The sequence below is a fragment of the Tubulanus polymorphus genome, chromosome 5 (assembly GCF_964204645.1).
Source record: "Tubulanus polymorphus chromosome 5, tnTubPoly1.2, whole genome shotgun sequence".
Lineage (NCBI taxonomy): Eukaryota > Metazoa > Nemertea > Palaeonemertea > Tubulaniformes > Tubulanidae > Tubulanus > Tubulanus polymorphus.
The window spans coordinates 5,093,137-5,114,515 of NC_134029.1; the positions used below are offsets into that span (position 1 = coordinate 5,093,137).

General features: G+C 39.2%; 1 protein-coding gene across 1 annotated transcript in view; it reads right to left on the reverse strand.

The window, feature by feature from the left end:
- Positions 1 to 3,303: 3,303 nt before the first annotated feature.
- Positions 3,304 to 21,379, reverse strand: part of LOC141905451 (protocadherin gamma-A5-like) — a 35,609-nt gene continuing 17,533 nt past the window's right edge. Inside the window, exons 2-4 of the mRNA XM_074794316.1 lie at positions 6,852 to 7,004; positions 4,605 to 4,776; positions 3,304 to 3,680 (exon numbers count right to left, since the gene is read on the reverse strand). Coding sequence (XP_074650417.1) covers positions 3,304 to 3,680; positions 4,605 to 4,776; positions 6,852 to 7,004 — 702 coding nt within the window. The remainder of the gene's footprint in view (positions 3,681 to 4,604; positions 4,777 to 6,851; positions 7,005 to 21,379) is intronic.

Here is a 21,379-nt window from a genome sequence, read left to right on the forward strand (position 1 = left end):
TCATAATTGGCTGATGAAAAATACCTGTCTCAGGTATAAAACATCCCTTTCCAAAGAATACCCATCACAAATTGCAATGAGAAATGATAAACCAGTAGGAAGCTACAGGACTCAGAATTTGGGCCAAAATTAACATTTTTGGGCACTAAAAAGGTCATAGGACGGCCATCTTGAGTCCGATCGACCCAATTTTTGTTATGCTGATGGGCGCTGGGGGAATTCACATATATCCGAAAGATCAAGGTAATTGATCAAAGCGTCTTCAAAATTTCCCTCAAAAAGTTCAAAAATGTGTAAAAAGTGTTGATTTTGGCGAACAACAATGGCTGCCAGTCGGCCATCTTGAATCTGACAGGGCCAGTTTTTGGGCTGAAGATGTGTCTAGGGTAGATACATGTGTAACCCAAATATCAAGACATTACCTTGAAGCGTCTTCAAAACTTCCCAAAATAACTGGATTCCATCTACGGACGGACGGACGGACGAACGGACGACGGACGAAAAATGAACGCAATAGCCCGCTGGGACTAAAGTCCCAAGTGGGCTAAAAATGAAGTCGTTTGTTCTTCTATGGATTTTTAAAACTAGTTTAAACCTATGAAGTACTACGTATCTGTTAATACGTTTTACTGATTGAACACCAGGTCAACAAGGCTCCTCTACGAATGTTCTCTTCGTTATTACAGTACTGACTGGACGTAATCACTAGGATCTTTACCTAGAATGGATTACAGTTTTTCCAAACGTTTTTCATTGATTTCGAAAATCTCCCGACACGCATATATCGGCATGGGGCGATATGAACGTGCCACACATAGATAACTAAAAAACGACAACTGTTTCAGGTTTATGAATTTAAAATTTTATTCCAGACTTGAAGCTTCGTGATATGACAATCATAAATACAAATGCACCATTGTACAGAAGCAGTTTCATTTACATGATAATAATATTGATATATGCTCTATACAATATACAACGAATTTTTGTATTCGTCAGAAAATGTCTTCCATTTTATGTTATTTCACTCGAGAGCTCCCCCACAGACAGAAATGAATAGATATATACGATTGAAATCTGATTTGTAATTACAAAACCATATAGCCTTCTAGAAAGCTCTTTAAATGCCAGTAATTTACATTTGCCAGGGTTCCTACAATCCCAATAAAACCCACGAAATCTGGGATTTAACGATATGGATGAAAACAGGAGGGGCCTGATTCGAGGCAACACTGTAACGCTGTATTTTACAAGCAGAACACTAGATCGGCACTTCTAAATGTATTATCAAACTTTGGAGTAATCATTTGACAAATGATTACTCCAAGATCAAACGAAGATATCATCTTTTTAAAAGAGTTCCACAGTTCTAGATTGAGTTAAAATACCCGCTGCGGTACCGAGTCCCGAGCTAAGCTAGTATATATACATCCCTTTCGCAGCATTCCAACCGCGACATGGACATCGTTTTACATCCATGCCTGGAGTAACATTTTTCCAAATACATTACTCCAGACTTCGGGTGAAATATTGCTCTGCGACTAACACTGATGCGATAAGCTTGAGCACAAAGAGCATATTCCTTCACAATACACGACGAGACTAAAATCATTGACGATATTCTGTAGTAAATATGCATTAATAAACAATGTTTAGACAAAAATACTCTTTGCTAGAACGTGCTGACTTCAAGTTTGCACCGTCCGTGTTTCATTCACATTAGACACAAGTAACACAACACCCGTCTCTCAAAAAGCCACAAAATAATTTCCCACGAACTCCACACAGATTGAAGTAACGCAACGAAAGAAAAACCGTATACTACTTTGGGGTTTTTAATAATAACTCGGTGTGATGATCATGATGCATGACTGATGAAATGACAAGTGTAGGAAAGTTGAGCACCATGTATATAGATGAAACTGTTTACATATACAATATGATTATTAAAATGTACGTTGATGGTGATTCACATAGTTATTATTCGTCTACATTCATATTTACAGTTAACAGATTAAAATAATCCTTGAAATTCAGTTCAGAGATTATCAACGGGGATTACTGACCATACCGGGTTAACTTTGCACTGCAGAACTTCCTATTTTTTACGTTTGATCACTTGGTGGTCCCTTATCGTAATTGGTAGGATAGATTTGTGGATCCTAACCACTATCAACCACATTTGCATTGTGAATTTGGCACCAAACAAACCGCATAACTAGAGTTGGCGGTTTAGCGCAGTTACATAACCAAATTTCATAGTACGTACATATTTTATACATTTACATATCTGTTCTACAGTTTATCAAAACACATATATATGTACTATGAAATCTATTTATATCCAGAAAACTCGACACGAAAGAAAGAGAGAGCGCGCGAGAGCATACGATATATGATACAAAATGACTGTTCTGATATGTAAATCTCAATTGTTAATCATTATTTGCACTAAATCATCCAGTAATCAATATCTATTTACAAGTTAATCAGTTATAATCTGACGTCATCGGTTTTTTACACAATATATATGTACATAATCTTTTGAACAGACAACCTTTTTGGCCACGTGATTGGTTAAGACATAACGAAGATCATCGGTCATTATTGGTCGATAGAAAAGTACCTATAACATAAATCATACAACGAATTTAACCTCTTAGAATTCATTGAGATTTAAGCGAACAAAAATCGATGGATTATTAACATAAATGATGAATAATCAAAACAACGAATCGTTTGCTTGGCTCGATGAAATAATTCAGAAAGTAAGTTTCTTTAGTAAAGCGCCTTGCCTATCTATCATATTCATTATGAAGCGCCTATAATTTGTTTACCAGTATTATCATAGATCTGATAGATGGCAACAAGGGTTATAAAAGTAAATGACATTCATGAACTGCGACGTTATCGAATTTCCTAATGGTATTTTTATGTTCGGGAGCGTCGTCGTCATCTGTCGCTAAAACACGAGTCGCAGCTGCAAGATTAGTTGTATTTTCCGAAACTGTTCGAATCGGTCGCAAAAACGTTATAACCGAAAAATAAACAATAGAATATATATTATGGTGAACTGTATTGTGTGATTGTCCTCCGCTGTTGGAGACATTGGACGGTTCACAGCACAGAAAAATCATCATCATTATACGTATATATAGCCTATATATATATATTTCGTACGCATCGCATATGCGTAAAAAAATAATGAAAATCACAGAAATGTTTGCATCTAGTTGACTTGATGGAATCATCGCGAATGTTGCTTTAGACCGTGCAGACCTCCCCTGCCTCGAAATATGTGTATCAAACTCTGTCGTCGGTATAATTGACGTCATGGAAAAACAGATTTTCAATCTCGACGCACAGTTTTTCTGGATCTATAGATTCAGAGTCTTTCTTCGATACAGGTGGGGAATCGCTGTTCGAGCGGGAGTCTCTGGCGCACCGACGCAGTGACGGCGACGGCGAGTGTTCGTATTTGACGTTTTTATCCGGACTTGTATCCGCCCATGGCCGAAAGGAGTTTAACGACGAGTTGTTCAGTCGTTCGTTGTTGATGGATTTTTCCTGGAAACTCGACGGCACCGTTGTTAGAGGTGATCGGCGCGCGTTGACGATTTTGCGCGGGTATCTGGGCGGAGCGCGCGTATGAAAGTTTGGATGTATCACGTGATTCGACTCTGCAAATAGGAAAAAAACACGGATGATAACGAGATGAACAATTTGAAAACGGAGCTCACTTGTTCTAGTTGTAAAATTTCGGGTTGCCTGTAGGTGTCTTATACAACATTATGTAGAAATAGTCAGCAAACAAGCCCTCCATCTTACATAAAATGATCTGTGTTGTGGAGACACCTAAGGGTAACCTAAGTTTTACAAACGTGGTCCCAATGGTGATCTATGGAATTTTCACATTTTCACAACAAAATTCCAGGATTTTTTAAACATTTTTTAACACAAACAGAGAGCACCATTGCCTATGTTGTTTTATGTCGTGTTTTTTCAATTATTGCATAAGTACCGGTATTTGTGGTTACCTCCCTGACTAAAGGCGCCCGCGAATGAATATTCTCTATCATGCACGCATCAAACCGAAATACGAAACGTAAATATCTGGAGATTACATAACACTCAACAGATATCAGCCTCACTACTACGCGGCCAATCAGGACCCAGTTCCATAAGCCCAATGCACACGACACAGGGAAACACAGGAACGCAGAATCAAACATGTTTCCGAAATATTGTTTCCCGAAACCATGTTTCTCGTAAACCCACACAACACAGGGAAACGCCTGGAAACGATGAACTAATTTTGATTCGGAGTTAACCCTAGCTCACAACTGTGGAACTGGGCCCAAGGCTTTTACTGGCTTAACGCTAACCAAATTCTTGAGCTCCTGCACGTAGGTTTAGATTCATACGTAGCGCATTGAGGATGTGCGGTATTGGGGATATACACGGACGTCCGTTAGCCGCTTACGTTTGACGGAAATCATCGGTGAAACACTATCATGAACCTCAGTAAATTTATAAACTCAGTGATATGATTTCGAGAAAATTATTATCGCGCTTAGAATCGACGGAATATTGAAGGAATTTACCTTTTAATTGCAAAGATTGTGGATGGTTAGGTACCGGAACGTAGTTGTGTCCGCAATAATCGCTGTCGCTACCACCGCGGCCGCTGTCAGTTGTTGTTACACTTGGCACGGTCGATGATTCACTGTCCGTATCATTCGGATGTTTCTTCATCAAGTCAGCTAGACCTTTCATCTGCAGAGAGCATCAAGCACTATAAATCAGAACAGACCAAAATGTAATAGTGGCATGGAATGAATTTTTGTTTTTAGCTCCAGTGCTTTCCAAACGACATTTATCAAGAGCAATGCTTGAAAACGATAACAATCGCCATTTCTGTTGCATCACTTTCTCGCGGTACAGCGCTGCGTTTAAACTAACATCAAAATCAAATGTAGTTCAGTTGTTACACTTAAATCCTACATGGGAGGCATTGATTTACGTTTCTATTCAGATTCAAAGGCGAAAGTTGAAAACCTTTCCCACGATTTCCATAATCGAACTCCATCGCATCGTCTTATTTTGCTATGATCGGGAAAAACGCGGCTTGTCTCACCGAATTTGATAATCGATCAACTATTGAAGTGGGATAGAACCAATGAAAACAACACGCACGCAAGTCAACCATCCAATTGTACGAAATCGTGTGTATTTTGCGAGTTAAGGTAAGTGCCACATAAAGTGATCAATTTTCAAATAAATAACCGATTTCATTTTGTATTCGTAAAAAAAGTATTTTTTGATGTGGAAATATAACGGAATAGATTTTGTAAACAACTTCAAAAACTGTTTTATGTTTTCCTATTGACATCGTCCCTGGTTAAGTAGGTGCGTATATACAATGACCTGTATACCAGCTTGGACTTTCTGATCATCTTTGCATCATCAACGAGTCTCCTCTCATTAACGCTATAAACTTTGATCTCGAAAGCCGTCAATATCGTACAAATGTTACGCCCATGTATTGGTCTACGTGTAGCGTCGAGCCCCGATCGATTCGGGGCCATCATCGGTAATAGCATGGCGTTGGTATATTGGTTGCCGCATCAAAAGAGAGATGGATTAGCGGGGCCTACAGACAAAATGGCTTGTAATGACGAAATGACAATTAACTTGCGTCAGCCTCTTCGATTAAGCAAAGGAGCAGTCTAAAGGTGTATCTGAGTGACTTGCAGAGGCGGTCATTACGAGCCCTATTTACTTTCGGAATTCTGTACGTTATTTATTCCCTAATGAGCTACTTCATGAGACGCACAAAATGATGAATAGGCCGAAGGTATGGCGCGCGATACTAGAGAAATAATAATACGCACTTCGATAGCAAAGAAAGACACCCTTGAAAACGGCGCAAAAGAATTCTCGAGTATACTTCGCGCAAGCTCAGATGCTGATGGCAAAATGTTCAAAGGAACTAAGTAACGTAGCAAATGGCAAAGCATCAGAAAATCAAAACTGATTCGGATGCTCAGTCGACTAAAATTCACTAAAACAAACAATGTATGCGCAAATATGAATAGATTTTCACATTCTTCACGGTATAATCATTGCCACGTTTCAAAGATACTCGAGAGTTTTATTTTGTTGTATTCTACATCGATACTATCCGTAGGCATTTTGTATTTTCAATTTGAACCTATGTAAGGTTTGCCCAAAGTTAACATTTAGCGTTAAGTAACCGACATTTTGAGTAAACTAATATAATGAAATCGCCTGCGGAACGACAATTTTATCATTGATTTGAAAAAAGACATTTTGAACAACATCAAAAGTGTTATACGTTGCAGAGCATACGTTTTGCGCGAATCTTTTTCATCATTTACTTCGAAATTATCGATTAATTGCCGCCCGAGAGCGGCAGACAAAATGTTAAAATATTTGATCATAATATTATAAACTATAGATTTTATGGTGGAGTTCACTGAATGAAGTATAGCAATGGTAAGAGTTTGTCGCTTTAACGATCATTGAGGTGACTGACATACGTAGTCAAAATTATGCGTCACTGGGTTTCTCTTATTGACCTGTTTTAAACAGCCCTGCGGCTAACGAAGTTTATCTATACTTGAATTATCGAAAGAGTGTGTGGAAAATATGAACGTTTAGTTTTTGAAATAAACCCGTTTCCACCGCGCGACGCACAGGAAAACATGGAAACAAAGAGACAGAAACATGTTTCCGAGCGTCGTATGCGTTTACGAAAAACGATGAACATGATTCAGAAAACAATGATTCCGAGATCAAAAATATTTGATTCCGTGTTTCTGTGTTACCTGCGGTTCGTTATGTTTTGATTTCCACGGTTGATGTTCACGTTTTGACCATGGATCCCTGTGACCAGAGAGGTTGTCTATCTGTCTCTTGTCATACATTGATGGATTTACCGGGGTACTGTCGTGGGTCAATAAGCTGGGCGTTTGGAGCATCTGAAAATATGAAGAAAAAAACCTTTAGACACCATGTGAAACACGAACGAAAAAAAACATCTAAGTGAAGTAAGTTTAAGTCAAGCCTACTCCTGCACTCCCTTTAACCATCCCAGATGACAAGATTTGAGCTATCAAGCGTCGATGAGATTTTCAGAAAAAAAAACAAGGTAAATTCCGTCCACTTTTAACATCATGTTCGTGTACAACAATTTTAAAAATGCTGGTGCGAGCGAGGCAAAAATAGATTCTTTTGACTTGGATTTTTTTCTCCGACTTTTTAGATTTGTGTTTTTCTGAAAACAACTGCCCTATTCCCACGTCCTAAAATATGCGACGGTGCAATTTTTCTTGCATTTTTTCATTTACACTAATGGATAACATCTATCCTACATCTAATTCTTTCCCATTAGACACATATGGTCATTCCTTGTATTTCCAAAATCAACACAGAAAACGCCATCGATTGAAAAATTTGGACGGTCAAAATGCCTTTATACGAATCGAGTGTTATTCAAGTAGATTTTCTCATGTAACGCGAGTACATGATTTTCCGCTCAAGTCATCGTGTCATTTTGCTTCTGAATAACGAATCAAAAACCGGCTTCGATCGATTTTCGTCAGGTTTGAAATAAACAGGCGAAAAATCAACCAGCCTACAGATGGAACTAATGGATAGGGCCGTCGTCGTTGTTGCAACAATCCGCGAGCGAGCTATCAGCGCTTCATCGCTAGTTTCCAGGTGTACGTGTGTTAGCGGGTTCAACGTTTCTAATTTACAAATTGAAGGATTCGATCATCTAATACCACGGCGCCGTGTCGTCCAATGCCATTTGCACCACGCGTGCAGAAAAATCGTGTCTCGTTGCCTGGTGCATCGTTTTTACAGAGCTCACTCTCTCTCTCTCTCTTACGATGAAAACAGTCTATACGGGGCCCGCCAAATACAAGTCATGCACTCATTAATTATCAACGACTCAATATGAATGCAACCAATTTATAAAATTCCCCTGCTATTTGCATGTCAATTCGTACAGAAATTATGGCCCGGTGATCATTATGAGCGCCCATAGATCATGCGAGGAGAGCAATTTCAATCGGCAACGATTTCACTCTCGAAAACAACGTATCTTCTTATTTTTCCGAAGCGGCGGCATCACACTTCATTAAAAATTCATTCTAACATGTGCATTGCGAAAACATCATAACTACAAACAAAGAGAATTTGCTTACGGTTCTAGTGAAGTATATCGTAGCGATGGGAGTTCGAAGAAATCTCTGAACTCGTTAGTCATAGTGAAATCTACGCTATCAATTTCGTTCATTGCCTACGCGCGTATAAATTTCAATAAACCACTGAAATATCGCTTAAATTTACGACCTTCAAGGATAAAGTTTCCAGCACTGCTCTACCCCGAGGGTCTATTTAGACCAGAACGGTTGATGCAGTTTTAAGGATTAATTGGATCTAACTTTGTGCTTTAATACGCTGTCAAGATGACAATTTGAACATCAGAAGTTTAAGTAATTACGTCGGAAACGCTCACAGCAAATTTCGAATGTAATCTCGCATTTGAGTCAGGGCTCAGTTGGAACCCTTGGAGTATAGAGTTTTACTGTTTCAACGCGCAAATATCTTTTCATGTGTATCTTGAAAGCTGTTTTACATTAATATATCGGTATCGAACAATTTGACCATTATTCCTTTATCTCCAGATACCGATAAATCAGATTCGACGTCATTCAATTTGTCGTCTCATATTAAAGTAACTTTTGTTATTAAGATTTAATTTCAATTTACATCATGATTAAGTATCGGACGTTCGGGGACGTACAGTAACGGCGGTCTCGGTCTGACACGGGATTCCGCTGCAGGTTCGAGTCCCAAAGGTTCACATAAAGATAGATGGCTTACTAATGACTCTATGACGGAAGAAAGATGTTCATAAACATATTTTACACGTCGAAATGAAAGTATTATTTCTCTAGCATTAGTTCCGCAATCGAATAAACAAAAAAAAACTAGATTAGAGCACCTTAAACATATGGACGAAAACAATGAAATATGTGAACGAGATATTAGGAAACTACGGACGTACCCTACCGCGCAGTTCCCACCGATATATTCTTTTCTGATCCCAAACAAGATGTGTATACAGCAAGGGCTGAATTGGATCTTATAGGAAAACTCGACAACAAACCGCGATGAAATTCTTCAAAGAACCCCCTCGATTACGATTGACGTAGTCCAGACATATTCGCATTGTGGATACACACATATAATATAACAATTGAGAATACGGTGAGCATGTTTCCCACAATTCATCACAGATAAACCGCAACGTAAAGCGATAAAAACAAGACAAGCACTCGAGCGTTATCCAGATAAAATCGGGTTTACTAGTTACACTGTTTTCACCCTACCTGCATACACTGAATTGCCAACCGAAATACTTCTGCAATAGCAGTTCTGAGAATTGCGGGCATTTTTCTTTTTTCGAAAATGTCAGTCATAGCTTTTTTGTTTATTTCACTTTTACAAGTACACAGGGGGCCACTTTCCGCCCATTTACAAATCCCCAAATAGTTTTCCCTGTGATTACGCAAAATTTCCTGAGTGAATCAAAGAAATTACTCGGTTTAAAATGTTAAGATTTATTTATTTTTCATTGAATCACGTATTGATAAAGAAATACGCGGACAATAGCAACATTCTAGAATTTTCTAGATTTTCCAGGTCAGTGCCACCCTGAAGTATAGCCCATTCAAGCTGGCCCGGATTGCAGAATTTCAACCGAGCATTCGATTAACCCATGGACATCTAGTCCCAAATATTTTTTATCCCATGGTCGCGCTACGACCAATTCACTAAGAGATCAGTGATTATATTCTGAGAAATTGACAAATTAAATATCAATCGACTCCTACGCATTTTCTACTTCTTTTTCTCTTGAAGGCCATTTTTCTTTATAAATTATCCGATGCTGCTGAAATTCAATTACATCTTTTATCATCACCAGCAGATGATCATATCTTGTCTTTGAGAACAAAGGCGTTTCCAAATACCGCTCTCGGTTACCGCTGCGTAGGTCGCCATCATCTATTGTGGTAACTCTCAAAGACTTTATCTAAAAGTTAGTTTGGAAAGTAAATTCTGGTAAAAGGTCAGTGAAACTTGTATCAAATTCAAAGAAAAATGGATATACGATATGATGAAAAAGCATAAGTTTAGAATTTCGAGAATTCCATACAAGCCCCTTCCAAAAACCGGCAATGCAAAATAGATTCGTAGAAGACTACCAATAACCGCAGCTGATGCGTTGCGCCGCCTGGACATAAGTCACCTTTTGTCGACGTCATTAACACCGAGCCCCGCAAGAAGAACGGCTAGTCCACTCAGCGCATAACTGATACTGATGAAAACCAACCGAGAAGAAAAAACAAATGATCATTGAAATGCATTGATATCATTAATGTAATGAATGGATGGCCATTTCTGTATCGCCGACAGTGCTTGGTTAATGAAGGAGAACCTGATGTCCAGTGCCCAGTATAATTTACCTATAACAATGCAAATGCGCTACTAAACAATGTCCGACATCGACGGTATACATGACTCGTTAGCACAATTGTCAATCTTAGCAGCGCTAACACAGACTACATTGACATCATCTGTTATCTTCACTTAGTCGTAATTGCATCGCGCGAAAAATCTGTGAGTCCGACACAAACTCTACAGCCCGGAGACAATTTATATAAAAATGGCACTAAGAGGAAACCTTTTTGGATGCAGCAAATACTTACTCACACTTCAAGGGGAAGAAGCAGTATTTTGGAATAAACTCTTCTACTAATTTTGTCATCCAGAGGAAAAATTGACAATGCGTAGCTATTTACACCTTAACATGTTGTAAACTCGTTTCGCAAAACTTACAGACATTAAAACAAAAGGCTTTGTCTGCGTTCGATCGTGAATTCACGTTGAAAACCCGGATATTCGCGACGTCTCCGAGCTCAATTAATTAATCAAAGACCTTTGCGTGTTTGTTGAATTCGCGTGCAGCATCGGGACTAGTTTTACGTATCCAATACACAACCATATCCACGCAACAGCGCTGCCGTCGCAGTCGTGTACTTACGTTTCAGTAAATCGAGGCTGTCAATATTTAGGGTTAAATTATTGATAGTTTAAGCATCAACTACTTATAGATTGAACCGAAGGTAATTTTCACGTTTATATATGGCGAATATCGACGTGCAACCGAAATTACCAATACTAACGACCGATCGCGGTATGTATATATGACACACTCTATCCGTGGTGCGTCAGGGCATCGATGTTCCAATCGGCGGAATACGCGCTCTATTCTTATCGTCGGGTTGGAAACGTTTTTCATAAAAATCCGTTTAAAATGTCACTCCGCTGAGACTTTTAATGGGTTTATCATATGCGAGAGAATTGCGACGAAAACTTTGCGAAAGGAGTCTGTTGATTTGCGCATCTTCCACTGAAATCGGTTTTGGATTCATAATATTTTGGTGGAGAGCGAAACAAGCCCAGCCCGGAATTTTAAAATCAATAATCAATGTTTCTTTGAAGGTGTTTGATACTGGATACTTTATCTGATCTGTCGTTTGATACTGATTCGAACGCAGATAACATTCAGATATTTCCCCCACCCCAAAATCAACAAGGAATAATGGCACATATTTTCTGTCAATGGCAAGTAAAATAGAAATCGATGACGAACACAAAGCGCTCCCGGCAGTTATTTCGACCATTTAAATCAACAAGGGCGACGTAAATATGGGTAATTTTTAGAATTGTACAAAATAAATAATCATGTATTGATAGAAATAATGGATTTGATTATATTTGCTATAATTGTTTTCATACGACAATCTTTATCTTCTATAGACAAACATCGAACCAAAATAGACGATACACATTTGCCGTCTGTCAGCAACATGTTACGCCCGTAGAAACGATTAACGATTGTTTTAAATCGATCGATACCTCGCAGGTACTGTCACAGCGGCCGGCTTGAAAATCATGATTAAAAGTCGATTTATAGGGACTTGAAAGTGCCTGTCAGAAGCAGCGAACATCCATCAAGTATCACTATCTTGCCCTGAACGTATGACATAATATTGACTAATTTCACATTCAATAATCATTTAATCCATATTCATCTATCTATTTCGATTAGAAATAGGCTGTTTTCTATACTGTCGAAAACAATTCGTCGCCGGAAGTGCACCAAAATGGCCGCTAAATCGGATAATGTCAGATTATATAAGTATAAGCGCTTATATAGGACTAAGGTCTTAGCATCTTGACTTGTCAGACTTATTTGGACTTATGAATCAGAGTCTAGAGCTTTTCAATGATAATGATAAAATCTGTAAATTTGTATTGCGCTTTTTTCGTTTAAGAAATGTTCACCAGCAGCGCTTATGTGAGTCGTGATTAACTGTATCTACAGTCCGTACACGCTGTGCTGAGAAACAGATATTCGAGACTATGTTTCTATATGGTCAGAGTTGAAGAGGATGTCGTGCGTCATACGAATCCAGTTAACATGTTCAAGAAATAAGTTTGAACGCAGTTCAACTTAATTTACTTACTAGAATTACTATCACTGACTGAACTCCCTATTGTAGTGTCTGGTCTTGTTGGAGGCGAGAAAGTTATGCAAATATTTAGATATATACATATATATCATGTCATAACATCCATTCAAAGCCGACAGATTGAACTTCTGGGAACGATAATCGAAGGGTGTGGTAGTTTTAATTATGCAGCTCTTCAATTTATCAATACGGACGAGCAGTATACATCAATTCAATTCATGCTCGGTTGAAATTAGATATGATAGCTACATTCGACTGCACTGGCGGCACATTCATCAAGGTGGACAATTTTCACATATGCCAGATTAACTGATGACTGACACTGCCGAATATCACCCCTGACTCATATTAAATGTAAGCATTAAAGTAATGGGCTATTGAATAATAAATATCATTAATAATTTTCGCGACGCATCCCAGCTACTATCTGTTCTCGCAACGTCATTTAGTAAGCTCATTTTCTAGCGCTATTAGTTAAGCAACTGTATTATTCGGAGTCACACATGCCATAAATCACTTTTCTTCACCCAATAACACGAAGATTCACCGTACTGATATTGCTTTGTGGGGGTAATATTAAGCATCACTCAGCTGTTACCGTATTCAACGTAATTTCATGCCAAGGTGTATTTTCTGATATTAGGAAAGCATAAAATTGCAATAAAGTGTCATATCAGGAAATGAAAAGCCTGTTCATGATATCTAGTGTGGTCGCAATCGAGCCGGTATAGTGGACTATTATTGAATCAATGGCGCCGCTCTACCAGCCCTATCTGCATAATTCGTATCTCGCTTGCGATGCAAATGGTGCCTATTGACATATGGCCGTAAAAAACTGATCAAGGGTGGCCGAATACGAGCACAAACCAGTACTGTCTGAATTGATTTAATCACCAGGCCATATTCATTATGCAGGGGTGGAACGCTCGAATGCCCCTTGAGCAATGTATTTACGTATACATACATCCTAAGAACTATTCTTCAAGTATTTCTAAGCGCGAGCTGTTCTTCCAGCTACAGGTTACACTTTCGATATTAAATTTGCCCCTTTCAGAAATATTCAAATATCTTTCGCTCAGGGTTATACAATGAATTATGAATAGAGGTGCTACGAAGGAATTAACTTTTTAATTATCTTATCTTTTCGAGTCAGAATTCTATAGCAGTGAAAAGAGTTCAATCTTCTTTCAATTCTACTAACACCTTGGTTATCATGCTTACCGGGTCTGGGGATTAAGTCCCCTATTCAACACGTGTGCGTCGTTAAATGAAGAGCGATTTTATTGATCGCGAACATTAAAAAAGGAATTCATTATAAAATCATTCCGTGACCATCTGTGCGAGGATTATGTTTGTACAATTTTAATAACCTGGTTTCATATATTTAACGAATTGTTTTCGGGGCCGATATCCGCACAAAGGTTTCATCAATAGCGTCTATATCAGCTCCACGTGGAGGCTATAACGCTAAAACTAAACTAAACGAAACGATTGGTTACGGCGGAGGATGTATCGAACGAAGTATGAGCTCGAACACGCGAAAAAATCGTTATTCGCATTCAACAAGAAATACATGTTCATGAATAGCGCAAAGTTTTTGATGCAATAAACAAACAAAGGTTACACGCTTAATGGAAGAGAGGAAAAATGATTTATACTCAATCTTTGACGCTTTGTATTGTTAGAAGATACGAGAAAAAATACAGTACTATTGATTATTCCACAGTGGAAGGTATTACATAGAATGAGTATTGAATTTTTCTTACGTCCATACGTCGTGTTTCGAAATTAAAGTGTATAATGAAGTATTTCAATAGTTCCTACGTCTAAAAGCTGAATTAAGTTTAGAATTATGTAGATTCATCTATCCAGGAGCCGTTAATTATAGATTAGAATCATTTTAATGACTTGGATTATGTAGAGACTTACATCAAGCCTTTCGACGGTCACTGCCGTCTTGGTCACGATAGTGACGTCATCATCTGAAGTCTGGTGCTGCCCCCTGGGTGCGGGTAAGTAGGTTGCCCCACACGCTCGGAAGGTTGTGTCCGCTACTGGCCAGGGTAGAGCCGTTGAGATGATTTTAATGAATTAAGATTGATCACGTCAATCAGGACTCGTGTCGGGGTGATGAGAACCCATGAGAACTCCATCAAAAACCGTGGCCACATTTCGCAAAACTATTTAAAGTTTTATTTGTCACGATAACACAATACTCTAAGAAGCCTTGATGAAATGGTTAGTCGTTTTCTGTGAAAACAGGCTCTTCTACCTCAATGCACGCATACACTGATTAAGTTTCTAGTTTACTCCGACCACCGTACACCCGTTTATGGTGTATTCGATGTTAAATATTAATTCAAATGCGAGTAACTCCGACGGATGCATCGCGTGTATATCATAAATCGACCCACCAACGAACATGTTCAATATACAATATTTCCTGTTTACATCTTGTGATATAATGTTTATTTTCATTGCCTCACGGAAACGATTTGTTGAAATTTCATTTCAATTTGTTCAATCTCTCGTGTCGTCTGCGGCTCCTCGTCAGCGGTGTTTTCGATTTCGCGCCGTCGGTTACACATTTTCGCACGTATCGATTATCGGAATAGGATAAAATTTTCACCATAATGAGCGAAAACATAGAAGTAAATGACAAGAAGGGTTTTCAGTGTTCGGTTACTAGCAGTAATCCCTTCTAAAATTCACGCGTTGTCGAGTATTTTTCGTGACGTGCTCTTCGCTTTTGAAATAAGAAGCACATAATATCTGCTATTTGCGTAACACTTGATGGTTTCTCAAACGCAAACCTCCGAGCTCGCCTATAAGCCACCGTATTTGCTGTGTTAATTGTCCGCCGCCATTAAGGAATTAAATCGATAGATAGGTAAGAATCATACGACTCCAATACGCGAAAATCTTGATCGCTATTCATGCATTATGGAAGCGCGTAACGGAGATGATGATAATGACGACGTGTGGTTAATACGTCGTTTTCAATATACGGGGACGTTGTTGGTCGATTTCGCGGTATCTTAAACTGTGATCTTGGATGCGGGGTTTACGCAGATTCAACGTGGCAGAAGAAACAATCACATCGATTTAAGATACCACTCAGATATGTTATCAATCATCGTGTTTGAATTAAACTCAGAAATGCTTCCTAATACGTTACGCGTGAACTGACATGGGAGCAGAAATATCCGATGGGTTCAACGACGAAAAATACGGCGTATGAGACTTAGAAAATTAAACAAAGGTCAATAAAACTCATCCCGACGTTGTACTGCATTGGAGATATTTGGCTATGGTAAGACGTAAACCTGAAACACCAAACAAAAACCATTTTCTGGCTTGTTTCGTCACTGTTCGCGTTACTAACAAAAGCAGTGTTTTGGTAAACCGTGTTTCGTATTTCGGAACGACGCAACCGGCCACGAAACAAGCAAGAAAACGGTTCCTGTTTTTGAGTTTATATCTTGCTGCGCGCGCTAAGTGTATACGACTTCATAGACTCGTATAGACTCTTGCCTTTCTAAAGCTAAGATTATTTGAAGACTTTTTATCACCAGGTTTCCCAGTACTTATCCCCCGTAAATTGCCATAAATCAGTTTCTTTAAGCTCTTTCTCCTTAATACAGAACGGAGTTGCGTAATAAACCAGAGAACGAGCAGCTGGATTTAAAAGGGGTATTTAATCATTCGTGTAATTTCCTCCCTCAACCTGTAAGTTGGGTAGGATAATCACCTTCCTAATTTTCAAGAGGAAGAACACTCAATTTATTATTGCCAGCAGCCGACTTCCTATTCATCAACGTTCACGCACCGACTGCGCGTCGCAGTTTACCGATGTCAAACCTCTGTTCGGGGTCGGACGACAAAATTGACTGATTAAAGACGATGCGTATGCATTCAGCACGGTGGAACCTATCAACCAATTGAAACTATACATCCCGTACTGTTCGCGTGTCTTTATTAACTAAATCAGAACATGGCTTAAACAGAGAAAGAATGTTTCATATACCCTGTGTTCAAATACCCGCTCGGAAATGTCATATATATTGGTTATTTCCTGCTTTGCTCGGCGGATGATCGTCGCCCGCGCATCGATCGTCATTTCGACGACGGCGTATGTTTTCAAGCCGGGAAAAGAAGAAATATGATACTGCTGGATCATATAAAACCGGCAGTGTCACCCATTTCACAGTTAGCATTTAGCTTAATAACAACAGCCGCATCGACATTGATCACGACATTTGGCAAGATGATTGTCCCGGACACAATATACCTGGACAGGCAATTATGCCTCGATTGAGATTTATAGGGTATACGCTGAGCTGTTTGGGGTAATTTCAGCATATCAGGCATTCATATAGCGACATCGATAACGTAAAGCGTAATCTGATTGCCGAAACATGCCGGCACATGGTAAACAGTTCGATCGTTGCGATACGACATTTCGGCCCACACTGATGGGACCACACATTGCCCTACATAATTGCACTACATCAATGCTATAGCGATTCCCGCACGAAAGCAACCTGCGAAGCTTACAACCAGGCCCGTTTGCGAGGAGGGAGATGTCCCCTCTTTCTCTAAAAGTGCCACTAGAAATCTCATCAACGAAATTCTGTTTTTTATACATGGAATATTGCAGGGTCCATAGGCAATCAATGGCATCTTCTTCACTCGCAACAACCTTAGAAGTTCTAAAATGCCAAAAGAAACCTTAAAAATTAGCTAAATTTTCCACTATTTCGAGGAGGACCTCCACAACCCCGCAAAGCACTTTGGCACTCGTTCGATTTTGTGAGATGCCCTGAAAGTGAGTATTCGTACGGGCCTGGGTTGCTTTTTAGCTTCCGTTTTGTTTTCTTTTAGTTCTATGGAGACCCGGATCTTTCTAATCTATCAACACGGCTCTGCATGTTCTCAGCACTCATAATGCGAAGTGTAATCTTTCGTTTTATGGTGTTTCGAATTCAATTCAACTGTATTCCAAATGCAAATTACGTTCGTTGATTATATTAAGGCCAAATTACTTCATCAAAGAGCACATTTTTGTTCTGAAATTGGCTGTAATTATTCAATATTAGAAATCATTCCGCGGCAATGCACACTCCATGATGAATGCTCGAATGAACAATGAGAAACATAAGCTGAAAATTCCATTAAATTCCAAAATAGATCCAGAACGCTATTCGCAGGAAATTCACCGTGACTCATAATTACAAAGTTGTGAAAAATACACGTGAAAACAAATTGCGACAAAAGAGTTTAATGGCCGTGATGCCTAAGTGGAGAAAATATCTAAGGTAGTAGCGTTACCCATTAAAATCGGCATCCACCGCCATTAAAGTCCTCTAAAATAACGAGTATCTGAAGCATACGTACTTCATCCATAATTACGAGAGTGCTCGAAAATGACAGCGATTGTTTAATGCTTCGATACTATTCATAGTCTACTCACGACTTAGATTCGATGATTTTTTAGATACGCAGAAATCTATCGAGTATCAGTTTATGTTATAGCGTATATATTACAATGTGCAGACATCTGGGTTGAACGCGGTACGAATACGAGTCGCATTACATGGGCGCTTATGAATTAGGTGGAAGACGATGTAAACAAATGGGTGAATATTTCAGTAAATCTTCTGCAATTTGAGATTGGAGAACTTGGGTATGTTTCCTCTCTCGATGCCCCGAACATCTCACGCACTGTCATCACGTTATCCAGTTTTTCGACGTGTTTCATCAATCGGTTTGATCCGCAACACGGATGTCGACTGGACACCTACTTCAGGAAATGAAAACGAATACACCTTCAAGATGGCGTACAAAAGGCCTTTGTCAGATAGAGGCACGCATAAACACCTTCTTGACACAAAACACAGTATCGAGACTAGTGATATAGAATACCCTGCCGAGCGATGTCGCCCGATGAGGTAAAGCACGACACTGGATCAAAGACTTAGTCTTCTGAGCAGATAATTTTGTTTGCACCAGCGCTGATTAGCTTGGTAATTTGTCGCTTTTTGAAGCTCGCGTTACACGGAAAAGATAACGGTGTCAGTTTTCTCTAAGCGCGGGTTGCAACGAACCACTGAAAGGATCCGTTACCCGAGATATATGAATTCGATATTGCAAATCTCGCTTTTCGCTGACTTGAAAGATTTAAACTTTATCTTAGTTCGTATTTAATATGTACCGCTAGCTGTATTAATCAACATGTCTTCTAAATTGATTTCCCCCATGATGAACTTTTCATATGGAAGTGGTAGGTTCCATTTGCAAAATGTTGGTCTACATCCTTCCCGAATCCTTCAAAGGAAAGCTATCTTAATCTCAATCAAATTCGTTCATCTCCTACCCATAAATCGATGCATTGATTGTGGTTCACTCAAAAAATGGATGTTTTTGGAGAATGGGCTGATAACGAAATATAGCTCATGGATGGTCGGCGGTTTCGATAAGGGGCGACGTTCAGATTTCCATTCTGCGCTACAAGATCCGTAATGATCGTGTGGAATTTTAATTGTGACTAATGAGTAGGCACAGATATTGATTTTATTGTGTGAAAATTGTATACGGGTACATTTTTTTCTATTGTGGCCGTCGCCGTTGCATCGACTTATCTACTTAACTTCGCTGCAGCCCATTTCCGCCAAGGCTGTAATAGACTTCAGTTGTGACAATCTACCATTTAACGTCACCGCGCACGATGAACAATATTGTAAATCATAAATTCTAGGGTACCGACTACTCATCGATACGGCGACAGACGTTTTCCAAATAATAATAATAACCTACTCGGAGAATAATATCATGATTTGTCAATAAATGCAGCTACTATGAATGCAGCTGTGATCCTAAATACCGCGCTGAGCTCACGCGCTGTACCGGAGCCCGAGGAAACTAATGTTATAAGGAAATGTCGAAGGCACATGATGTGTTCGTAAGAGTATTACATCTATAACTGCAGCGTTTTTTTAAATGAGAAATATAAAAGCATTTGTTTAAGAAACATCCGAATATGCTTATAGAATGTCGGATTTCCGATAATTACAAGAAGACGCAGTCGAATATCCTTTCAATATACGCGCGGAGGCTCCTTATATTTGCCGTCTCACCCCATACAGCCCAAACCACATTGTTAAACTTGGATACTTTCAGCAGGACTGATTTTTCACGATATTCGATATATTCATTATGTACTTAATCACGCTGAACCTGCTGGTGTCATTATATATATTCGACTGATAACGCAACTGGAACACATGAAACGGTATCCAATTTCCCTTCGACCTTTCGACATTTTGCCAGGACTAATTGTCACCCCTTAGCAAGACCGCTTTCTTTCGACAAACCAGCTATAGACCGAAAAGCGACGTCAATGAATTATCTGTCTAGTTGAGCTTTGTTTTACTGATGTCGGTGCAGACAGTCGGTTTCGGGTATACAGCGAACGGCTGTAAGTGGCATTTGCGACATTAGATGTGAGGCCTACATTTCACCTTTTTAATTGAAAGCATCTGTGTTCCGATGAGACACACACGCACATTATTACCGCCGGCTACTGATCAATTTTCTTTCGAGCTTTATGAACATTACCGATCAGCGAGTAGAAAAACTATCCACATCAATGGTGTCATCAAATTATCAATTCATTTACTGTCATGACACTGTCACTCAAATTTCATTAGCTGGGTGAGTGCTCACGAGCCCTTCGGATAGCCTGCTAATGCTTATTGCGCTAAGAAACTTACTGAAAACAAATCGCTTGTTATACGGCATATGGTTAAAAATTGTCTGACGCAAAAGACGTAGATTTTCGCGTTGAAAGACCACTTCATACATGGGCTATAAGACAGAAGGAAATACTTTCCCGAGGCCATATTGATTTAGAATGAATCACTAGCAATTCAGTGACACCGGGTACATGTAAGTACCAAGCCATTTCTCCGGGCTGATTTTAAAACACATTTGTGTAACACAATAATTTTCCAACTTCCCTCTGATGCTATTGCTAGAAAAATAACGTCATCGGAATTCATTCAAAGCGAGTAAAATGAACGCGTGAACTTTTGAATGGTTTCTTTTCGCCTGGTTTCAATCTGTTCGACCGTCTTCCGCGCAATCTCAACAACCACTGCCGCGATCTGAAATGCAGCTTTTAAAAACGTAAAAATAAACCGATTTTTTCCCGAGTTCCGACCTTTATACCGCGCGTGCTTGAAACCTGTTTAAATCGGAGCGGTGAGCTATGCGCCCTCAAGGTGCTTCATTCGATATTTACTCACATGCTCAAAATACTACGAGGTGATTAGAATTTCTGATTTACTCGGAGGCTACGGAGACGAAGTATAGGTAAACATCGTTATGTTATCGCTACTTTTAAGGCGCTATATACGAATACATCATTTACGTTGGAATATTCCCGAAAAAATACTTGCTTTCTTTTAAATTCAATCAAAGATATATCTTAATATTGTTCATGTATTCCTAATCCTTCGCAAAGCTCGAATATATTCATCTGCAATCTAATGCTATATTGTTTTCATCAAAAGATTTCCGGATGTAGCATTTTTGCGATTACATTATAAAAGGGAATTCTAATTTCACCGAGAGATGGAACGGTGCACTCTGAAGAACAAGAGGGAAGTCAAATCCTTTTCGGATTAGGTCCTAGAATAGCATTCACTTCAAAGGATTGTGCTCTTTCAGAACATCATAAT